Below are 19,380 nucleotides of genomic sequence, written 5' to 3' on the forward strand. Positions count from 1 at the left end.
ACCCATTCACTGTCTGTCTTTGTCGTCTTAGGTTTTTGAGGCAATGAATGTGTCTTCTTGTATATTCATATGGCACCTAGCCCAGTGTTGACTTTGTATATCTTTAACTTCCAGCCATTGGAATTGTACTTGCTCCCATCAGATTATGGGAAAGCCATTTTTGTGAAAAGGCCAGATTGCAAACCCCCTTTCTTGCACTAGTGAGCTGGTACTCATATGAGTAGTCCCATTGACTTCAGGGGCTAGAGATGAGAGAACAAAGGGCTAGCCTCACCAGTCTGTTCAGCCCACTGCAGAAGCACACCTGCCCTGAGTACGCAGGATTTATCACAGTCTGAGAGGAAAAACATGTTGTGGGTAGTGTTGTGGGTTCAATTTAATTCAATAGCGAGGTGTCAAGTAGCTAGGCTTAATCAACTTTACTAATCAACGATGATTAGTCAAAGATAGGAAGGCCAATACATTGCCAACCCATCTGGGAGACAGCAACGCAGCAGGTCAACTGTCTCAAAATCTGAGCTTCATTCTACTTCTCTATATACGATATACAATAGATGAGGGTCTCACTATTTCTTTGCATTACTTTAAAGCTAGTTTTATCTGTCTTCTTTGACATGCTTTTGAACACTTTGTGATATGCTTACACAGACCCTACAATAAACAGGACAGAAATTGAAAACATGTTTTTTATCTTATTTGACCATAGCAATCCAGAAATTTTCCACTGAATGCATCCGATGAAGTGAGCTGTAGCTCATGAAAGCTTATGCTCAAATAAATTGGTTAGTCTCTAAGGTGCCACAAGTCCTCCTTTTCTTTTTGCAAAATTTCAGTGACATCCTGCACTTGCAATAGTTGGGTATAGAGGGCATGTTAGTTAAGCATCCACAAACTTGTTTGTCTTGTCCTGTCCCTCTGGAATGACTGCACCTAACACTGAAGTACAACATTTCATGTCTCCCTTTGGTTAAACAGCTTAACATAAGTAAAAAGCATCTGGGAAAAAACTTAACATAAATAAAATTCATAGTTCTACAAAAACATGTAATATATATGTTATAGTATATGATATTCATAGAATCATAGAACTGGAAGGGCCCTCGAGAGGTCATCTAGTCCAGTCCCCCGCACCCTGCTAACAGTGACACACAAACCTTAGAGACTTTGGTTATCTGGCTCCATACACATTTGCAAGACAGAGGATCCGTAGTAGCCAGGCATAGCATGAATACCTAGAGGTTAGTTGGTTAAGTATATTTCTCAAGACTGGTGATAACTCTCTTATATTATACACAGTGGAGTCATGCAAAGGTTACAGCATCTAACTATAGAACACTTTTAGGGTTGTACAATTCAGCATGAAAATAAAGCATTCTAAATAGCATGTACTGTACTTATTCTCTATTAGCTACTGTCTTATTCCGGTTACATAAATGTCTCCTTTTTAATCACACTTATAGCTACAACTCCTCCCAGGCTTTGATTGATACATTTTGCTTGTCAGAGCTGAATGCATCTGTTTTCTGGTAGTTAACACAAAAGCAATTTATATGCCTGGCTAATAGTTCTGTTTGTGAGACCTGGTTTCCCAGTCTGCTTGCAAAAGTCAGCTTCACAAACCTTGACACAAGTTTTTTCCTTATCTGGTAACTGCCCCCGCAGCATTAACCAGCGTATGTAACTAAATATGCAAGTAGTGTTTTTCCAGTTTGTCTTTGGCCTGGCTGCAAAGCACCATGGGGCTTTGGCTTAGTTTGGTCAACAGTAGGTAGCCCTTGTTAAAATATTGGCTATAAATCACTGAGCTCCCTTCTCTGAACAGAAGCTTCTCGAGGTCAAAGCCCTATCTAATATTCCAGTAATGAATTTAATTGGTTTATCTTTTCTTTTTAATTTTAAGTAGACTACAACATTCAACCCTCCCACCTCCCCAAGAAAGTGTCAGGCAGTTCAGTGCATGTTTTTGTTTTGTTTTTCATTTTAAAAACACACACACACACTCTCTCTCTCTCTCTCTCTCTCTCTCTCTCTTTCCTGAAAGGACAGGACGTGCTATTTAAAACTACAATAACATGAAGCCTTGCCCTTTATAACTCTTAGCATGAAAATTGTTGGGAGCAGCTTGTGAAGAAGGAAAGCCAGCTGGTCCCAGGCACAGTGGTAGCTGTTAAAACCCCCATATCTACAGATACTACAGTGGTATGAGAGACCTCAGTTATTTGCTATTGCAAACATAGGGAAATACTGGGATGAATCAGCAGGAGTTGTAAGCAAGACACAAGAAATAATTCTTCCACTCTACTCCACGCTGATTAGGCTGCAACTGGAGCATTGTGTCCAGTTCTGGGTGCCACGTTTCAGGTAAGATGTGGACAAATTAGAGACAGTCCATAGGAGTGCTACAAAAATGGTAAAAGGTCTAGCAATCATGACCTCTGAGGAAAGATTGAAAAAAAATGGGGTTAGTTTAGTTTGGAGAAGAGAAGACTGACTGCGGACATGATAACCGTTTTCAAGTACAGAAAAGATTGTTATAAAGAGGAGGATGAGAAATTGTGCTCTGTACCACTGAGGCTAGGACAAGAAGCAAAGGGCTTAAATTGCAGCAAGGGAGGTTTAGGTTGGACATTAGGAAAAACTTCCTGTCAGGCTCGTTAAACACTGGAAAAAATGTTGCCGAGGAAGGTTGTGGATTTTCCTTCACTGGAGGTTTTTAAGAGTAGGTTAGACAAATACCTGTCCGGGATGGTCTAGTTGTTACGTAGTCCTGCCTTGAGTGCAGGGGACTGGACTAGATGACCTAGTCAGGTTCCTTCCAATCCTACAGTTCTATGATTCTGTGGCCCACTAGTCTAATCCAGTCTGGAAATTGCTATGTTCCAAAGCCCCTCTTTTAATTATGATAATTATTTGTATTGCCATTGTACCAAAGAGTCCCAGTCCTGGACCAGGACCCCATTGTGTTAGGCACTGCACAAATATGGGACAAAAAAACCCAGTCCCTGCCCCTAAATAAAAGATAAGAGACAACAGTTGGATACAGGCAGGTAGGGGAGCCCAAGGAAACAATAAGACAATACTGGTCAGCTTAGTAGTCTGTGGTCTCTGCACACAAGCAGCCTGACCATTGTCAAATGTTTTGTAGGCACCATGGCAAAGGAGAGTTTTAAAGAAGGATTTGAAGGTGGATAATGAGGTAGGTTTGTGGATGTTTACTGGAATCTTCTCCAAGGTGAAGCATGAGAGAAAACACCAAGATGCTTGTTAGAAAATGTAACAGGTGGGCAAGAGAGGCTGGCATCATGGGCATAGATGAGTGTCGACAGTTCAATAGCAAAGGAGAGGTGATAGGTAGGGTGGGGATTGACTTAAAGGGCCTTGAAAGTGAAGACAGGTTATGTTTGATGCAATGGTTTATTATCTAAAGGGACAATACATACAGAGGAATCATTATCCCGGTTTTACAGTTGTGGAGCAAAGGCATGGAGAAGTTAAGGGTGTTTTTGTCAAAGGGACCCCAACCCCCATTCAAATTCTGTGAGAGCTGGGAGCGCAACTTCTTTTGGCTCACTTGAAAAACCCTAGCCTGTATTTCTTGCCCAGCATCACACAGGGAGTCTGTGGAATAGCTGGGAATTGAATTGAGACTGCCTGACTCTTAATCCAGTGGCTGACCCACAAGACCATTTATTCCTTCATCTCTTGTATCTGTTATATGCAGCACCTTTGGACATGAACTAGCAAGTTTGTATGTGAGTGACCAGTTGTGTTTTGCTCTTCTGTTGTTTTTAGGTGGCAAGCTCTTGTTGGCTGGCCCTGGACCCATAGAAATCCATGCTCATTATATTCTGGTATCTGATGGTGGCAAATTCCAGGTGGGATCCCCAGATAAACCTCTCCGGGACAAAGCACACATCCATCTCTACGGAAGCTTTCATTCTGCAACCTTCTTTCCATATGGGGCTAAATTCCTGGCTGTGAGGAACGGGACCATTTCCATGCATGGTGAGTTGGAGAGGGTACAGTGTGGCTCTCTCTCTTCCCTTAAAAAAAGTGTTGATTGTATTTCTAGTTAAGACAATGACTGAGACAACATGCGTCATTTGGGATGGAATTTTCAGACAGAGTTCTGAACCTACCGTCAGGGTCAGATGTTCCAAAAAACTGAGCTCCCACTTGGGTGGGAGTTTGGCCATGAGTTTGGCCCTAGATCTCTACTCTCCACTCCAAGTGGCCCTATTTCCGAAGAGCATACCATGTTAGGTGCTGACCCCTTTTGCAAATCTGTCCATAAGCAGGAGCTGTGGCGGGGTGCGAGCACTCATGAAAATCTGGCCCTTAGTTGGGTGCCTAAATGACAGCTGAGCACTTCTGCAGATCTGTCCCCAGTCATGAGTTCTGAGTACTTGGAAACTGGACCTTTGAGCTCTGGGATGTCATTCTTGCTGTGCACAGCATGGGTCTGCTCTGTGGGTATGATGGTACAGGGGGTCTTTTTCCTCTTCTACCTTGTAGAACAGCAGGACAGGGTCTCTACCTAGCACTCAGGAGAATGCTCAGGTTGGGGACAGGGCTCTCGCTTCACCCAGCTTCAAAGGAGTATAGAATGCCAGCTGAGAATCCTGGCCAGGCCCATGCCGAGCATGCCATGGTCATCAGTTCATACCAGCTGGAACAGACATGCTACTTCTTTTCAAAGGGGCACTAAAGTGCACCGGGCAGCACGCTCCCCTCCTCCCTCCACGCCCACGTCTGAACTGAGCCATTATGTCCTGTGCCAACAGAGAGCCTCCAGCGTCAGCAGCACAAATGGCTCAGCTCTGCTCCCCTTGCTCCCCAAGTCAAAGTCTTAACTAACAGACAATTTTCAAATGCAATATTTGCTTTAGCAAAGGTGTGTGTGTGTGTGTGTGTAACCTAGCACATATTATGGTGCTTCATTTCTCCCCCCATCATAGCATGCCAACATTAGCATTGGGTATGCACTTGTATCCTCCAGCAGGGCTTGAATTTACAATCCCCTGTCCCATGGGCAGGACTGTTCTCATCTGAGCTTTACTGACATGCACGGCTTTCAGTCAAAGACAATGCAAGCCACCAAGGGGTACAATTTGAGCCATGAGCGACTAGAGGGAGGGACACAAAGGGGGCACCAGCTAAAGGGGGGCATGTGACCCCCCCGTGATTTGTCCCCACCCCGCACATGACCCCGTCACATGACTCCTCCCCATCCCTCTCCACACGTGACCCCCCCACATGACTCGTCCCCACCCCGCACCCAGCCTGGGGGCCCCGCGCTCTCCCCGTCCCCTCCCCATCCCACGTTATCTGGCGGGGGCGGCTCTGTTCCAGTCCCCCAGCATGTGGAGCCACTAATGCACTCTCCCAGGCAGCCTCTGGCCATGCTGTCTGCCTGGGCTAGGAGCAAGCTCTGCTGCTGTGCTGTTGTAAGGGGACTGTTGCGCCCTTACTAACATTCAGTGGGGGTGTTTTGGATGGCTAGCTCCCAGTACTAAAAGGGGGAAGGGTCTATGGGAAACCAGGACCCTGAGACTGATAGTCCCCCGGAACAATGGGGAGACGCTAGTGCTCCAGGTCAGCCTGAATGACAGGGCGGGCGGGCTAATCAGGGAGTCAGGAGGCCTGGGAGGTCCCGTCCTCTGTGTGAGCTGGATTTGCCTGGGTCAGACAGAGCGGGGCTGAGCTAAGGACAGAGCAGGGGCCCAAGCTGAGCTGGGGAGCAGAGCTGCGCCAGATCCAGAGGGACCAGAAAAGCAGCCCAGAGAGAGCAGATCCTGTCCTGGGAGCAGAGCTGCAGCCCCAAAGCCAGAGGCACAGCCCAGAGAGAGCAGACTTGCCCTGGGAGCAGAGCTGCAGCAGCCAGAGCCAGAGGGGCCAGAAAAGCAGCCCAGGAAGCAGGTCAGTGCTGAGAGTAGAGTCACAGAAGCAGCCTGCAGAGCAGACCTGTCCTGGGAGCAGAGCTGCAGCAACCAGAGGCAGAGGGGCCAAAGAAGCAGCCCAGGGAGCTGGAGGCAGAGCACCAGCAGCAGTGCGGAGACAGATGGTGGAGCTGGGACTGGAACAGTCCGGAGCTGGGTGTGGTGAGCAGCTGGGGAGACCGAGGGGGACCCTGGGCAGCAGGCCCAGCACAGGGAGACGCCTCAGCCAAGAGGCTCTGCAGGCCAGGCTTGGATCGTAACCCCGACAGGGCACGGGCGACACTGGGAAGAAGGGTCCTACCACTTAGAGCCTGAGAGCATGTGGCCACCAGAGCAAGTATCCAACCCACAGCATCCCTGCAGCACAGCCAGGGCCTGAGCAGGAGGCCTGGGACTTACAAGGAACAGACTGTGAACTGCCCTGACGTTCCAGAGACACTGTTTGTGATGTTCCCTGCCACAGAGAGGGGTGATGTGTTTCCTTTAACCTTTCTCATTTTTCCTTATTCTTTTTAAAACTAATTGTTGATTAAATAACTTGCATTTGCTTTAACTTGTATGTAATGGTCAGTGGGTCAGAGAAGTGCCCAGGGCAGAGAGAGTACCTCGGGGTGGGGACACCCTAGCCCCTCTCCTAGGTGACCACAGCAGGGTTGGGGGTCGAGCCCCCCAGAAATCCTGGGCCCAGCCTTGTTGGGGTTACGAGGACTCTGCCAGACAGGAGAGTGGAAGGGGCGTCCTCAAGGGCAGGGAGGCCACTGGGTAAAGGAAGTGGGAGCGAGGACTCAGGTCCTTTCTTTAGCCCACTTCACCGGGGTAGTGCAGAAGCCAGGAAAGTTCCCCACAATAGCGGGACTATTCCCCTGCTTACACTGTGATCCTGTCAGTTCGTATGAGCTAAGCAGGGCTAGGTGGGGTTAGTGTTTGAATGGGAGACCACACATGAATGCTGGAGTGCAACAGGAAGTAGTGCTGTTGATTCAGGAAGTTACACCGTTCCTGTAGAATTTGCATTGGGGTGAACAGGGTGCTCTGCTACACCTGGAGGTGCCAACTTTCGGCTGAGATCCAAAGCTGGGTGAGGTGTTCTTGACCACTTTGTCTGGGTATTGTGAGATTGAATTATTTAATGCTTGTAAAGTGCTTTAAGATTGGCATTTGACAAGCCTTATAAAAGAGCAATGTATTTCTACACCATTTCGTACAGAGGGACTTTGTCATTATAACATCCTATCACACTCACATTGTATCCTAGGGTGACACACACAAAATCTCCTTATTCATAGATTCACAGAGTTTGAGGCCAGAAGGGACCATTAGATCATCTAGTCTGACCTCCTGTATAACACAGTCCAGAGAATTTCACCCAGTTTCCCCTGTATGGAGTCCAAAAACTTGTGTTAGATTAAAGCATAATTAGAAGATGTCAAGAGATGGAGAATCCAGCAGTTAATCAACCTCACTCTTAAAAATGTGTGCCTAATTTCTAATCTGAGTTCATCTGGCTTTGACTTCCAGCCATTAGTTCTAGTTCTGCCTTTTCAGCTACGTTAAAGGACCCTTCCATTTTCAGTTTTGATTTGGATTCAGTCAGTCTAATGCAGTCATTGTTTAGATGGCATCTAGTGCTTCTTTTAAGCTGTAGGCCTCCTCTTCTCACTGGATCAGGCTCGGAATGATTTGCCTACCTTGAGACATACTTGTTCAGTAAAGCAAAAACAAGGCACCAAGATTCCCTCCCTCAAGCTTGTGCTGTCACCTTGAGACTTGTCAGGAGCTGAAGGTTAATGTCAGGGCAGCACTTCCTTTTATGGCTGTAAAGGACTGGGTGGATTGAGGGTGTGATAAATGCACACCAATGAATGCTTTCAATCAAGTGCAAGGATTTTCAGGACAAGCCATTCAAATACTGACATAGTCTCGACATTAAGGTATGTGTGTCTAGGGTAGATTTCACAGTATTGGTGAGTTCAGGGTCTTTTTTTTTTTAAACCATGCCTCCATTTTGTGTTATTTTCCATTATTTTTATTATTTGTTGATTTTCAAGAGTGTGCTTTGCATTACATAGAACATAAAGGAGAAAAGCTACCTGCCCCCAATGAGCTTTAAAATCAAGAGGCAAAGGTAACCCACTGTCCCACAGTGACTATGAGTCTGCCGTAGCTACCAGCTGAAGAAGTTGTTCCTCTGGGTGCATGCTTTTAGCACTCGAGGTCATGGGTTCAGTCCCTGAGATGATCCAAGGATGCCACTCTAAACAACGCTTCAGAAACGCAAAATATTAGGAGGCTGGATTCAACACAAAGTGGTGCAGGTTCCCCCCCACCCCGCTCCTTGGTCATGAGTAAACAAGAGCATTTCTTTGGGAGGCAAATTAGCATGTGTGTTTTGAGGAAGGAATTGAAACAGGTGAGTGTTCCACATCATAGAAAGGGAGAAGTTACTGAATAGAATGGATGGAGCAAGGAGAGTTGAGAGTAGAGACCTAGGGCCAAACTCATGCTGGGTGAAACTTTGTTGATGTAAGTGGAGCTACAGCACGGATACATTCCTTTGGACCACAGGTTGGAGCAGAGTAGTGCAGGGCTTTGATGAAGAGCGATACAGAAAGGAGCCGTTCCTGAGTTAGTGTCATGCTGGGAGACGTGTTTTTTGAAGAATTGTTGCCTCTCCTCTCACTCGTACACAGAGCATTTTCCTTTTGTTGTTTTCTCCTAAGTCATTTCCCATTTCAGACAGTTTAGTGGAAGAAATAATTTCTATTGCATCTTCTATTGATCCTTCAATTTTGGGTGTTTCTGTGACCCCCTTTATTACAGTATCCAAGTACTTCACAAGCTTTGAGGTGTTTATCCTCACTGCACCTCTGTGAGTTAGGGAAGTGCTGTTATCCCCGTTTCACAGATGAAGAACTGAGATACAGAGAGATTCAGTGACTAGACAGAGGTCACACAGGGAGTCTGTGGTAGTATAAAGAATAGAACCTGGGTCTCTAGAGTCCCACACTTGCACCCCATCCCCTGGACCACCCTTCCTCTCTTCATGCATAGGACAGTGAAGCACGGTTAATATTTATTCACTGCCAAAGTTCCGAGTGGTGCTGCTTTTCAGACAAAAACAAGAAGGCAAGGTCCCTGCTCCAAAGAGTCTACAATCTCAGTGCCAAATCCTGATTCCCTCACACATTCATGGAGCCCAGTTGAATGCTGTCTAACTTATGGGGAAAGCCTGTTTGTCTTAAGTGAGTAGCCCCACTGAATGGAGGTGGATGGGAGATAGCAAAAGCCCATGTGCATGGCATTGTTTAGGTGCTGTAGCTCTACAGTGTAGGCATAGGCAAGAGGGGAGGGTTGGGCGCCAAAAGACATTAGCTATGTGGTGGAACGTGAAGGCAAAAGTGGCTTGGCACGTTAGCGGAAACACTCTACGTTTCAGTTTTTCACTGGCGATTCAAGACATCCAGACTTTCTGTGCTGTCACTTCTAAACTCTGTAACATACAGTCCCCATGCATGGCTTCAATTAAAGTTCACTGGAACCATGTAATCCGCAATTTTGCATTGAAGCGGTGGAAGCCTGCTAGAAAATAAAACGGGAAGGAAAGTGTTTGTGCTGGCTTGACACCACTTACATCAAACAGAAACATGTTATTCCGGCTCCAATTTAACATTAGCCTAGCCCATGGTCTAGAACAAATTAGGGTGAATGTCAGCTCTCCTTCTCCTCTTATATATGTTATCGCAATCAGTCATTCAACAAGCAGGCTTTAAAATGTTCAGCCATCTCAGCGAAGACAGGACTGAGTGCCATTTAATTTCTTTTCTTTTTAAAACTGGAAAGTTTGGGGAATGTTTTGCTGCTATGGTTGAGTTCAGCTTGTTTAGTAAGCGCTGTCAGCAGCTCGCTTTGATATGTTAATATGACTAACGGTCTCCCAGAATTCCCCGTGAGTGGCAGTCCTGTGCTCTGGTGGTCACAACAGATTGGGAAATTTCACTGTTGCCTTTGGCTTTAGCCAACTCCCCTGCCAATCAGAGCATGCCACCCATAAACCACCTGCCAATCACATGTCAGTGTTAAAGGGGGTCTCAGTCAGCTGGGGTGGCTTGAATTTTTGACAACGTAATTATGGCCCTTGCTTCCACATTGAAACCTTGAGCAGGATTGAGGGAGTTTTATTGATTGTTCAGAAGGGAAATTTATCAATGTCTCCGGCACCGTTCATACTTTAATTCCCCAGAAAACTCTGACAAGTTCCCTAAGAGAAATCTAGCTTGTTGGCCTTGGCTGTACTTGCATCTTTGTCTTTCTCAGCAAAATTGATTTGGCCCCACACTGTGGATTCTGAGTGAACCTTCAGCATTTCAGACGGCTGTGTTCACAAGCAGCACAAGGCGGGTGGGCACACTGCCTATGGAACCAGCCTACCCCTTCTCTGCTAAAAGATATTTGCCACCTGCTTTCACAGGCAGACTGTAAAGGAATTCACAATCTGGCCCTTAGAAAACAGACCAGTGTTTAATGATTTAATAGTGTCCTTCTCATGGCCTGTGAGGATTTTACATATCTTTTAAAGATATCATTTATAGTTCAGAAGATATTGTTCATTAGCTCCATTCATGGGATCTGTCTAGTGTGTGTGTGTGTGTGTGTGTGTGTGTGTGTATGTGTATGTGTATGTGCAGGTGAGAGAAAGAGAGAGGGGCCTAATTCTCTGTTTCCCTGCACTGTGTGGAAAGTGGGTGCAAAATGCTACTATTTTGGTGTAGTAAAGTTTTACTGTATACTGGTGTGAATGACTATGCAAGGTGTAGGGCAAAGGAGAATCAGGCCCAGAGAGTTTAAATTCAATAGGATACTCATTTATTGTTATGGTCCCAGCATGTACATAAAGAAATTTGATCAAAAAATAAAATACTCTTGCTGGAAGATTGCAATGTAACACCCCTTTATTTCTTAGAATTCAGCACGATAACACAGAAGAACCCAAACCCAGAGAGACAAATCAGGCTGCTCTCTAATGCAGACAAACACAGCTCACCCCACCTTGTTTTAGGCTGGCTCTTCCCAGGCTGACTGTTTCGACTCAGCTTCCCTAGGGAACCCCCTAGCCTGCAAGGAGAACCAGGAATCCCTCTCCCCACAATCTTAAAGTGATAGCTTACAATTCCATCACAGTTCTCAATACACTGTATTAATCACCATACAAAATAAATGCAGTGAGATTCATGGTCTCCGCTAGTCATGAGTTCACCAGACTAGGTCCGGGTCCCATGTCTCCTGCACTCTACATTTTCCTTCGTTCCAGCTGAACAATCCAATGGGAGCTTTTTAATAGAAGGACAGAGAGTGTGAGTTGGACTCTGTATTCAATGGAGAAGTTGTAGCAGACCATAGAGTGCTGGTAGGATGTGCTCTTGGAGGCCTGTGTTACTTAGCAAACAGACTGCTGTCTGCACTTGGTGGAGCTTTTGCAGGGTGTGAGGCTTCATTTCTGGTATGAGTTGCAATAATCAAGCCTGGAGCTCATGAATGCATGGATCGCTGTGGTGAGATCTGTGCCTAGTAGAATTTGGATGCAGTTTTCTGGCAGACACAGCTGGAGTTGTGGTGTTCCTAGCTCTTCCTTCTTGTTAGAACCCTTCTGTTTTGGCTGGCTTGAACTTAAACCAGTTGCTCTTCATCTGGATGCTGACCTTACTTAGGAATGGTGAAAACAAGGAAGTGACGTTATCTGCATCTGATGTAAGGAGACTGAAGGCTTGTCTTCACTAGCAGCTAAATCGGCGCCACTGCCATCAATGCAGTGGCGTCAATTTAGTGGGTCTGGTCAACACGTGCTGAGTTGATGGGAGAGTGCTCTCCCGACGATTTCAGTACTCTACCTCCCCAAGAGGCAGAAGCTATGTTGATGGGAGAGCATCTCCCGTAGACACTGCTGTAAATCAATCTAAACTACATAGTCTTAAATTACATAATTTACGTAATTTAACTAGCGTGATTTAGATTGATTTACCTCATTAGTGTAGACTGGGACTTAGAGATGGGTATTGTCTGCATGCTTCTGGCATGTCTTCCTATGTTTTCTCCCATGATTACCACAGTGGTTAAGAAGGTTGAGCCTTGGGGGTCTCTGTAGATGAGGGCTTTGGAGGTAGAGAAACATTAAAAACCTTTAGAAATCTCATCAGAGCACCCAGTATTTCAGTGCTTCTACTTTTGGCTCCAACTGCAACTGAGATATCAGGAAGAATGGAGGTGCACAGCAAAAAAAAATGAAAGTCAAGCAACAATTTTCAAATCTCAAAAGTTTTGGTTTGAATTTCAGGCTCTGGATGAAGATGGGAGAAAGTTTGGCAAAGTCTGCAGTGCTGAAGAGTCTGGGTCTAGATCAGAACTGTCCAAAAGCCCCAGGCTGTGCTAACCTAAGGTCCTGATCAGGACCCATCGTATAGCTTTTATTTTATCCAGATCATTTTGTTCATCTCTAACTTTCACCCGCTCCCTTGACAGTGACAGAATCAATGTGTCTAATTCCCTTTCTTCACATGGTGAGGATGTAGCTAACTGATCTTAGCATTTAAATGATCATTCTGCCCTGCATTCTCATTCCTGCAGGCAGACATTCCCTGTCTCGTTCAGTAACAGCTCTGTAGATTAACTGGCAATAATGCAAAATGTTAACAGCTGTGCGCAACTATTGATGAGCATGTACAGTATTTAGCTGCCGTATTTGAAGCGGTTTGTTAATGGTGCAACACCATGTCAGTTTAAAGGAGGTTTTCCTGTATCATACCTTTGGCTATGCGATATTTTTATGCACATTGTGTGTTTTGTGTGATACTTATTGGCTCATTCATTTATGCAAAGGGATCACAGGAGCTGAGACATCTTTTCCCTCTTTTTTTTTTTTTAATATACACACAGTGGCACTAAGTTAGTATAATATCCAGGTAAACACTGATTAAAGGAATCCCTTTGGAAAGTAACTAGCATCCAGGGAATGTCACATGGAAAATGCCTGTTCTCCAGGATGTTTTGTAGCTAGTAAGGAACAATGAAGAGGGTTTCTCTATATGTGTGTTTATACAGCCCTCATCATTATAGCATCTGAGCAATCTCAATCATTAATGAATGGATAGATATGATCAAAAATATTAGTTTCATCAACATCAAAACATTTAATGGGAATGTGTCTATTCTGATTAAATTTTCAATGGAAGAACATCAACACAATTCTTTTTTACTTTCTCATTTCAGTGATGAAGAAATATTTTATTCTGCTAAGGTAAAAAACATTTAGTTTCAACTTTACCATGTCATTTTGACTTATACATTTTAATAGTTTTAAATATATATAAAATCATATAAATATGAGTAATATGTTATAATGTTTCAGCATTATCCAAACAACATGTTTTAACCTTATCAAAATTAAATAATTTGACATTATTGAAACAAAACATCTGATGGTTCCAAATCAAATTTTGGGGGTGATTTTTGTTCTATGGTGAATTTCAAAATTTAGATTTTTTTGTTCAGATTCGGAGTGAAAACAAATGTCAGCATTTCAATTTTTCAGCCAGCGGCATCAGTGGATTTTATCCTCACAGCGTCCTCTGGGAATGCATTCTCCCCATGATACCCGTGGGACATTAATCTGCTCTGTGCCTCGAGCAACTTGTGCTGGTCACACAGGACTGAGCAGGGATCTGAAGCCAGATGGATCGAATCATAAGCCACTGCCCAACTCACTGGCCCAGTCTCCCTACCACGCCCCAGCCTTGTCCTGTGGCTGTTGGCAGATGATGCTGGGTTGTAACTACTGGGAAGAACAAAATCCCAAACCCATCTGTCTCTCCCTTGCAGCAGGAATTCTCTTCTTGAAGTAAGCATGCCTCCCCCTGCTGCTGTCTCATATTTTCTTTGATACTGAGAAGCTGGAGGGGGCTTTCACTCAGGGAGCTTCCAGGAGAATGGGGCAATACAGGTTCCTCAGGGCAGGATACTGGGGATGGATATACTCCTCCTTCATGTCCTCGCAGTTAAGCAGTTATGTATAAGAAAAGACCCCACAGGGCACGAATGAAAAGCTTTTTGCGCTGGCTGTGGTGTCCAAGTGACAGAAAAAGCAGCTGTGTTTCAGTGAGAGCTGCCCACACACAGAAATTTGGCCCGGAGTAGTAGAAGTGGGTGGAAAAATATCGCCCACTTTCTCTCAGAGCAGAAAACTGTTCCCTGTCTTTAGAAGCTGTGCTGCAGGAAAAGCAGAGAGCTCCCTTAATTCAGATGCAGGGTAGAGACTTTGTGCAAAGACAGAGACTAGACTGAGGATTAAAATTAAATGAGGGGGAAAAACCCCCCAATACCTCAGTCTGGGGTGTGAATTACTAGGCTGTTAGTGAATGCTGAGGACTAGTTCTTCAGATCCATGCCTTCAGCTGCATGAGAGAAGTGGGGTATGTAGGTGTGATTTGTGTGTGTGCTGTTTTTGTATATTAACTATGGAGCAGCGGTAGCTGAGATCTAACAACAAATTAAAATCCCATCTCCTTTTCAAGGGATGTGTTCCCAGTGGCCGCTTAGTCATTTGCTGTTTCTGACCTTTCCAAATTTTAGGAAGGGCAAAGTTAAGTTTGGGTAGGGAGTGTAAATTAGATGGGGTCAGAGTGAGTAATGAAAGATTACTACATGTCTCTGGGGGACAGGTTGGATCTCTTAGGTATTACCTTCCAGACAGTTTAACACTGTTTTTATTCATTATTATTATTATTATTATTTATTATTAATTAAGATGTGTAACTTTTGGAAAGATTTTTTATATGATAGCTGGAATCTATTGAATTACATTTTCAACCATTACTCTCTTTAATGAAGTTTTCTTTGTTTGAGAATATAAAATAAAAGTAACCTTAACTGAGTGTGTCAAGTATCAGAGGGGTAGCTGTGTTAGTCTGTATCCACAAAAACAATGAGGAGTCCAGTGGCACCTTAAAGATTAACAGATGCATCTTAAGAAGTGGGTTTTTTACCCACGAAAGCTTATGCCCAAGTAAATCTGTTAGTCTTTAAAGTGCCACCGGACTCCTTGTTGTTTTTCCTTAATTGAATGTGCAAGTTCTGGCTTTTGTACATGGGAGGCAAAGAGCCTGATTTTCATTTACACTAAATCCCTTTTAATCTGCTTTGGTAGGGCCACTTTACACTTCCAGAACAATGCAAAGAGGCCTGTAAAGAAGAAGCAGGCCCAAATTATGCATTGAGTAATATAAACTCTGGGAATGACTTACTGAGATTACCATCCCTAGTAGCCAATGAAGAGCTGTTCCCTACTGTGTATTTGGCCTGGTCTAAATGCAAAAATTAGGTCAATGTAGCTATGGTGCTCAGGGGTGTGAAAAATGCCGATCAACCCCCCCGGTGTAGACGCAGCTAGGTCGATGGAAGAATACTTCTGTCAACCTTACTACCGTTGCTCGAGGAGGTGGATTTCCTAGAGTGACAGAAAACCCCCTTCCATTGAATTGGGAAGGGTCTACACTACGGTGCTACGCCGGCCTAGTTACAGCCCTATAGCTGTGCTGCTATAGCATCCATAGTTCAGGTATGACCTTTGCTAGTATTTTATATGCTGTCATTTTAAATGTTAAAGTTTCCTTCACTTCCCTTGGAAGACAATTCTGCAATCTTTCATTTTTTTAGCTTGGTAAAAATTTTCCATTTTTTTTTTAAATTGGAAATGAAAATTGTTACCAAAAAGAGTTTTCAGTAAAATAAAATAGGTTTTTCAGTTCAGTTTTAGGTAATTTTTTTAAAGAAGAATTTGTGTACTAAAAATGGTTTCTGAAAAGCACACATTTTTCAGTTTTTGGTTTCATTTTTTTTTTTTGTTGAAAAACCAAAACTTTTTTGGGTGAAATTGCAAAAACATGAAATGTTTGTGAAATTTCTCAAAAATAATTGGCATTTTTCAGCCAGCTCTATTTGTTAATTCTTTCAGTATTCCTGCCAGCCCTGATCAATTTCTTTAGATTTTTCTGCTTTTAAGGGACCGAGAGCTGAACAGTGAATTCCAGAGGGAGAGATACTTCCCTTTTCTGTGACATGATACCCCTTTGATGCATTCCAAAATGGCAGTGGTCATCATTAAACAGTCAGTGTATATTCTGTGACACCATGGTTATTTCTTGTTCTGCAAACCTCAACATGGTTTTGAAGAGTGAGCACAGTCCTGAGAGTTACTCATGGGGAAATTAACCAACCATTTAAACTGACTTTCTTCTTCTTCAAGTGATAGGGAGGTTGTCGACCGTCTTCCATCTTTTGCAATTGTGACAGAGTCGCAAAACTTTCAGTTTCCTTTAGATGACACTCCTCTGGTGATGTTTCTGGATCTCTTTCTTGATCTTCCTGGTTTGCCTGCGATCTTGCCTGATAGTCTGAATGCCAGATTGAGTTGCTCAGTGATCGGCGGGCACTACTTCTACAGAAGGATGTTCTTCTCTAATCTCGGGTCTCAAGTAATTGTGCTCTTTTAAAATTTATCCTTATCACCTCATCATTTGTAGGCTGGTTATCCAGCAAATTGTAACATTCTTCTCTTCACATCAAAAGGCTAATGTCTGAGGGCTGGTCTACATGGGGAACTCACACCCCGGAAAGGCGCAGTTATGCCGACCTAACCCCTGGTGTAGACAGCAATAGGACAACAGAAGAATTCTTCCGTGGACCTAGCTACTGCCTCTTGGGGAGGTGGATTATCTACGCTGACAGAAGTACCCCTCGTGTCGGCATAGATACTATCTACAGTGAAGTGTTGCAGCTGTGCTGATGTAGCAGGTTAAGTGTAAACATACCTGGGTCTCTGTGTCCTTTTAAAGTGTCCAGCTCTCACTTCCATACAGGAGGGTTAATCATATGTAGCACTTCAGCAATCTAGCACGGATGTGTAACTTTAACTTTCAACAGCACAGAAATCTTTGGATGTGTTTTCTGCAAGCTGTGTCTTTCTCTTGATTTCTTCATTGTGTCTTCTGTCTGATGTTAACACCCTAAATAGGGGAGGCAATTCACTTGTTTCACCACTTTACTGTCTAGATGTAAATATTGTCTAGTCTACTTACCATACTTTGTCTTCACAACATTAATAGTCATTCCATATTTCTTGCTGGCATTATCCACAGCAATGAGCATGTTCTGAAATTCTTCCTAGTAAAAATGATGCCAACTAGGTCATTGGTTTTTATTATGTTGTTGTATATGCCATTGACCTGTATACCCTAGTTGGTGTCTTCTAAACTTTTTCCTTCTGTGTGTAAGTCGAATAGTTGTGGGAAAAGGATGAAACCTTGGTGTAAACCTTCTTGATGCTGCAATACTCATATTTTGTAGTTTGTTGGGATTGTTGCAGACTTATTTAATCGTGGCCTACGTTTGCATGTACAGTACCATCTTTGGGCTTTTGTGGTATTTTATATGGCCAGCAGTGCCACTGTCTGCTCCACCACGCAATGTTAGTACTGTTGTCAGATTGTCTGTGACTGCTTAATTAACAGGTCTCCATGCTTATATCATATCTAAAGGCTGTTCCACTATCTGCAACCCATGGCTGTGCTCGGTGGCGATGGGAAGATTACTCAGACCTGCGTATGCTGCTGACAAGTTTTTTTTTTTTTTAATATTATTGCAACTCCTCCTTTGTGCCTCTCTCCACCCAAATTAATGGATTAACTTTCCCCATTTGAACAATAGTGATACTATTTTCTCACCTACTTCTGAGAATCAGTTGGTTAATGTCTGTATAAAGTGCTTTGAATTTATACAATGCTATATAAATGCAAAGTGAGTGTTGACTTTTTAATGGCAGATACTCTGTCAGACTGCTGCTTGTAATATAGGATGGTTATGTGTTTAAGGAACTGGCCTGGGACTCACAAGATCTGATTAACTTCCCAGCTCTGCCACAGACTTCCTGAATGATCATGGACAACTCACTTAATCACTGTGCCTCAACTTCCCATCTGTAAAATGGGGAGAATATTTCCTCTCTCCCATTCTTTGTCTTGTGTATTTTGACTCCAACCCTGCACCAGTATGCCAGTGCATTGTGAATTGCATGATCAGAGCCTCTTTGTAAACTTTTAAGGGAAGGACTCTCTCTCACTATGTGCTTGATCCAAAGCTCATTGAATTCTATGGCAAGACTCCCAGTGACTTCAGCTTTGGATCAGGCTCTTTGTGTGTGAACAGTGTTAGGCACAATGAAGCCCTGATCTCAGGTGGGGCCATTATGTCTTATTTTACTATAAATAAGGCATATCAAACTCTATACCTGATTTGCTGGTATCAGTCCGGGTCTCTTTTGGCATTCCTAGTGGTCACAATTTGTTTTAAGTGGAAGATTATTTTTTTAGGTCAGAAAAAAATGGATTTATCCCCTTAGGTTAATAATAATAAAAACAAACTTCTTTCTCAGACATCTCTCCCTGAAAGGGAAGGTTCTTTAAAAGAGTTCTTCTATTTGGTGTAGCGTTTCACTGGGAGGAAAAGTGGGCTCTGGTACTGTGTTTCACAGCCGAGATCAATACTGCTTCCCCCCCCCCCCCGCCCTTCTTTCTCTTTTCTGGCATGCTGAGAGGTTGGCAGAAAGGCTGGGCGTGTGATCCATTTTATAACTGAGGCCAGGGATGTGGCTGGTGAATTCATGAGACAAGGAAACACACTGCTATCACTGCTCTTCGTCTAAAGGAGACACAGCTTTTGTTGGATGCAATTAATAATCAGGATGGGTAGAATTTTCAGAAGTCAAGTCCCAAAGGCAGTGATGACTCCAGATTTATTTAGGCCCTTTTGAAAATACTTTACAGTTGCCGGGGGCTTACATGTTCAGAGCTGGGTTGTTCAGGCACCTTATTTAGGTACTTAAATTCAAGCAGCCTGATTTTTTCACAAGATGCCACAGAAATACCTTTGAAATTAATGGGAGCTGCAGATGTTCCAGATCCCTGAAAATCTGGCCATTTAGATGCTTAAATATCAATGCAATTGCCTAATTTTAGGAACCGCCATTTGAAAAAAAAAATTACAGCACTAATGTTTTCCATGTTCTAAGGAGTTCAAGAAGCCACCTCAACCTATTTCAGTCAGTATGATCACACAGAACTGCTGACTTTAAATTTTTTCCACACTTTTATAGTATTCAACAGATTGCTTCAGGAACTAGGTGTTAGAAATAAGGTGAAGTAACGTTAATACTGTGTTATAAGTCAAATCCAGCTAAGCCGTTAAACACGTGCTTAACAAAAAGCATCCACAAAGCGATCTCTCCATATCAGATCTCTCAGTTCTTGTCCTCAAGGGAAACCTGCACAACACCTTCAAAAGACAAGTGTAGGGACTTAAATTCATAACTCTCTGGACACCTGAAATCATGGCTCAGAGA

The 19,380-nt window shown here is 43.7% G+C and overlaps 1 protein-coding gene across 6 annotated transcripts in view; it reads left to right on the top strand.

Annotated features, from left to right (window-relative positions):
* The window catches only part of PKHD1 (PKHD1 ciliary IPT domain containing fibrocystin/polyductin), a 363,852-nt gene that overhangs the window by 140,564 nt on the left and 203,908 nt on the right, over positions 1-19,380 (top strand). For all 6 annotated transcript variants that reach the window (XR_006289317.1, XM_043542122.1, XM_037893881.2 and 3 more), the window contains exon 37: positions 3,793-4,005. Coding sequence is in view for 5 of the 6 variants with exons in the window: in XM_043542122.1 (XP_043398057.1) it covers positions 3,793-4,005 (213 nt within the window). In the remaining variant the exon portion in view is untranslated. The remainder of the gene's footprint in view (positions 1-3,792; positions 4,006-19,380) is intronic.

This window comes from Chelonia mydas, chromosome 3, assembly GCF_015237465.2.
Source record: "Chelonia mydas isolate rCheMyd1 chromosome 3, rCheMyd1.pri.v2, whole genome shotgun sequence".
Taxonomy (NCBI): domain Eukaryota; kingdom Metazoa; phylum Chordata; order Testudines; family Cheloniidae; genus Chelonia; species Chelonia mydas.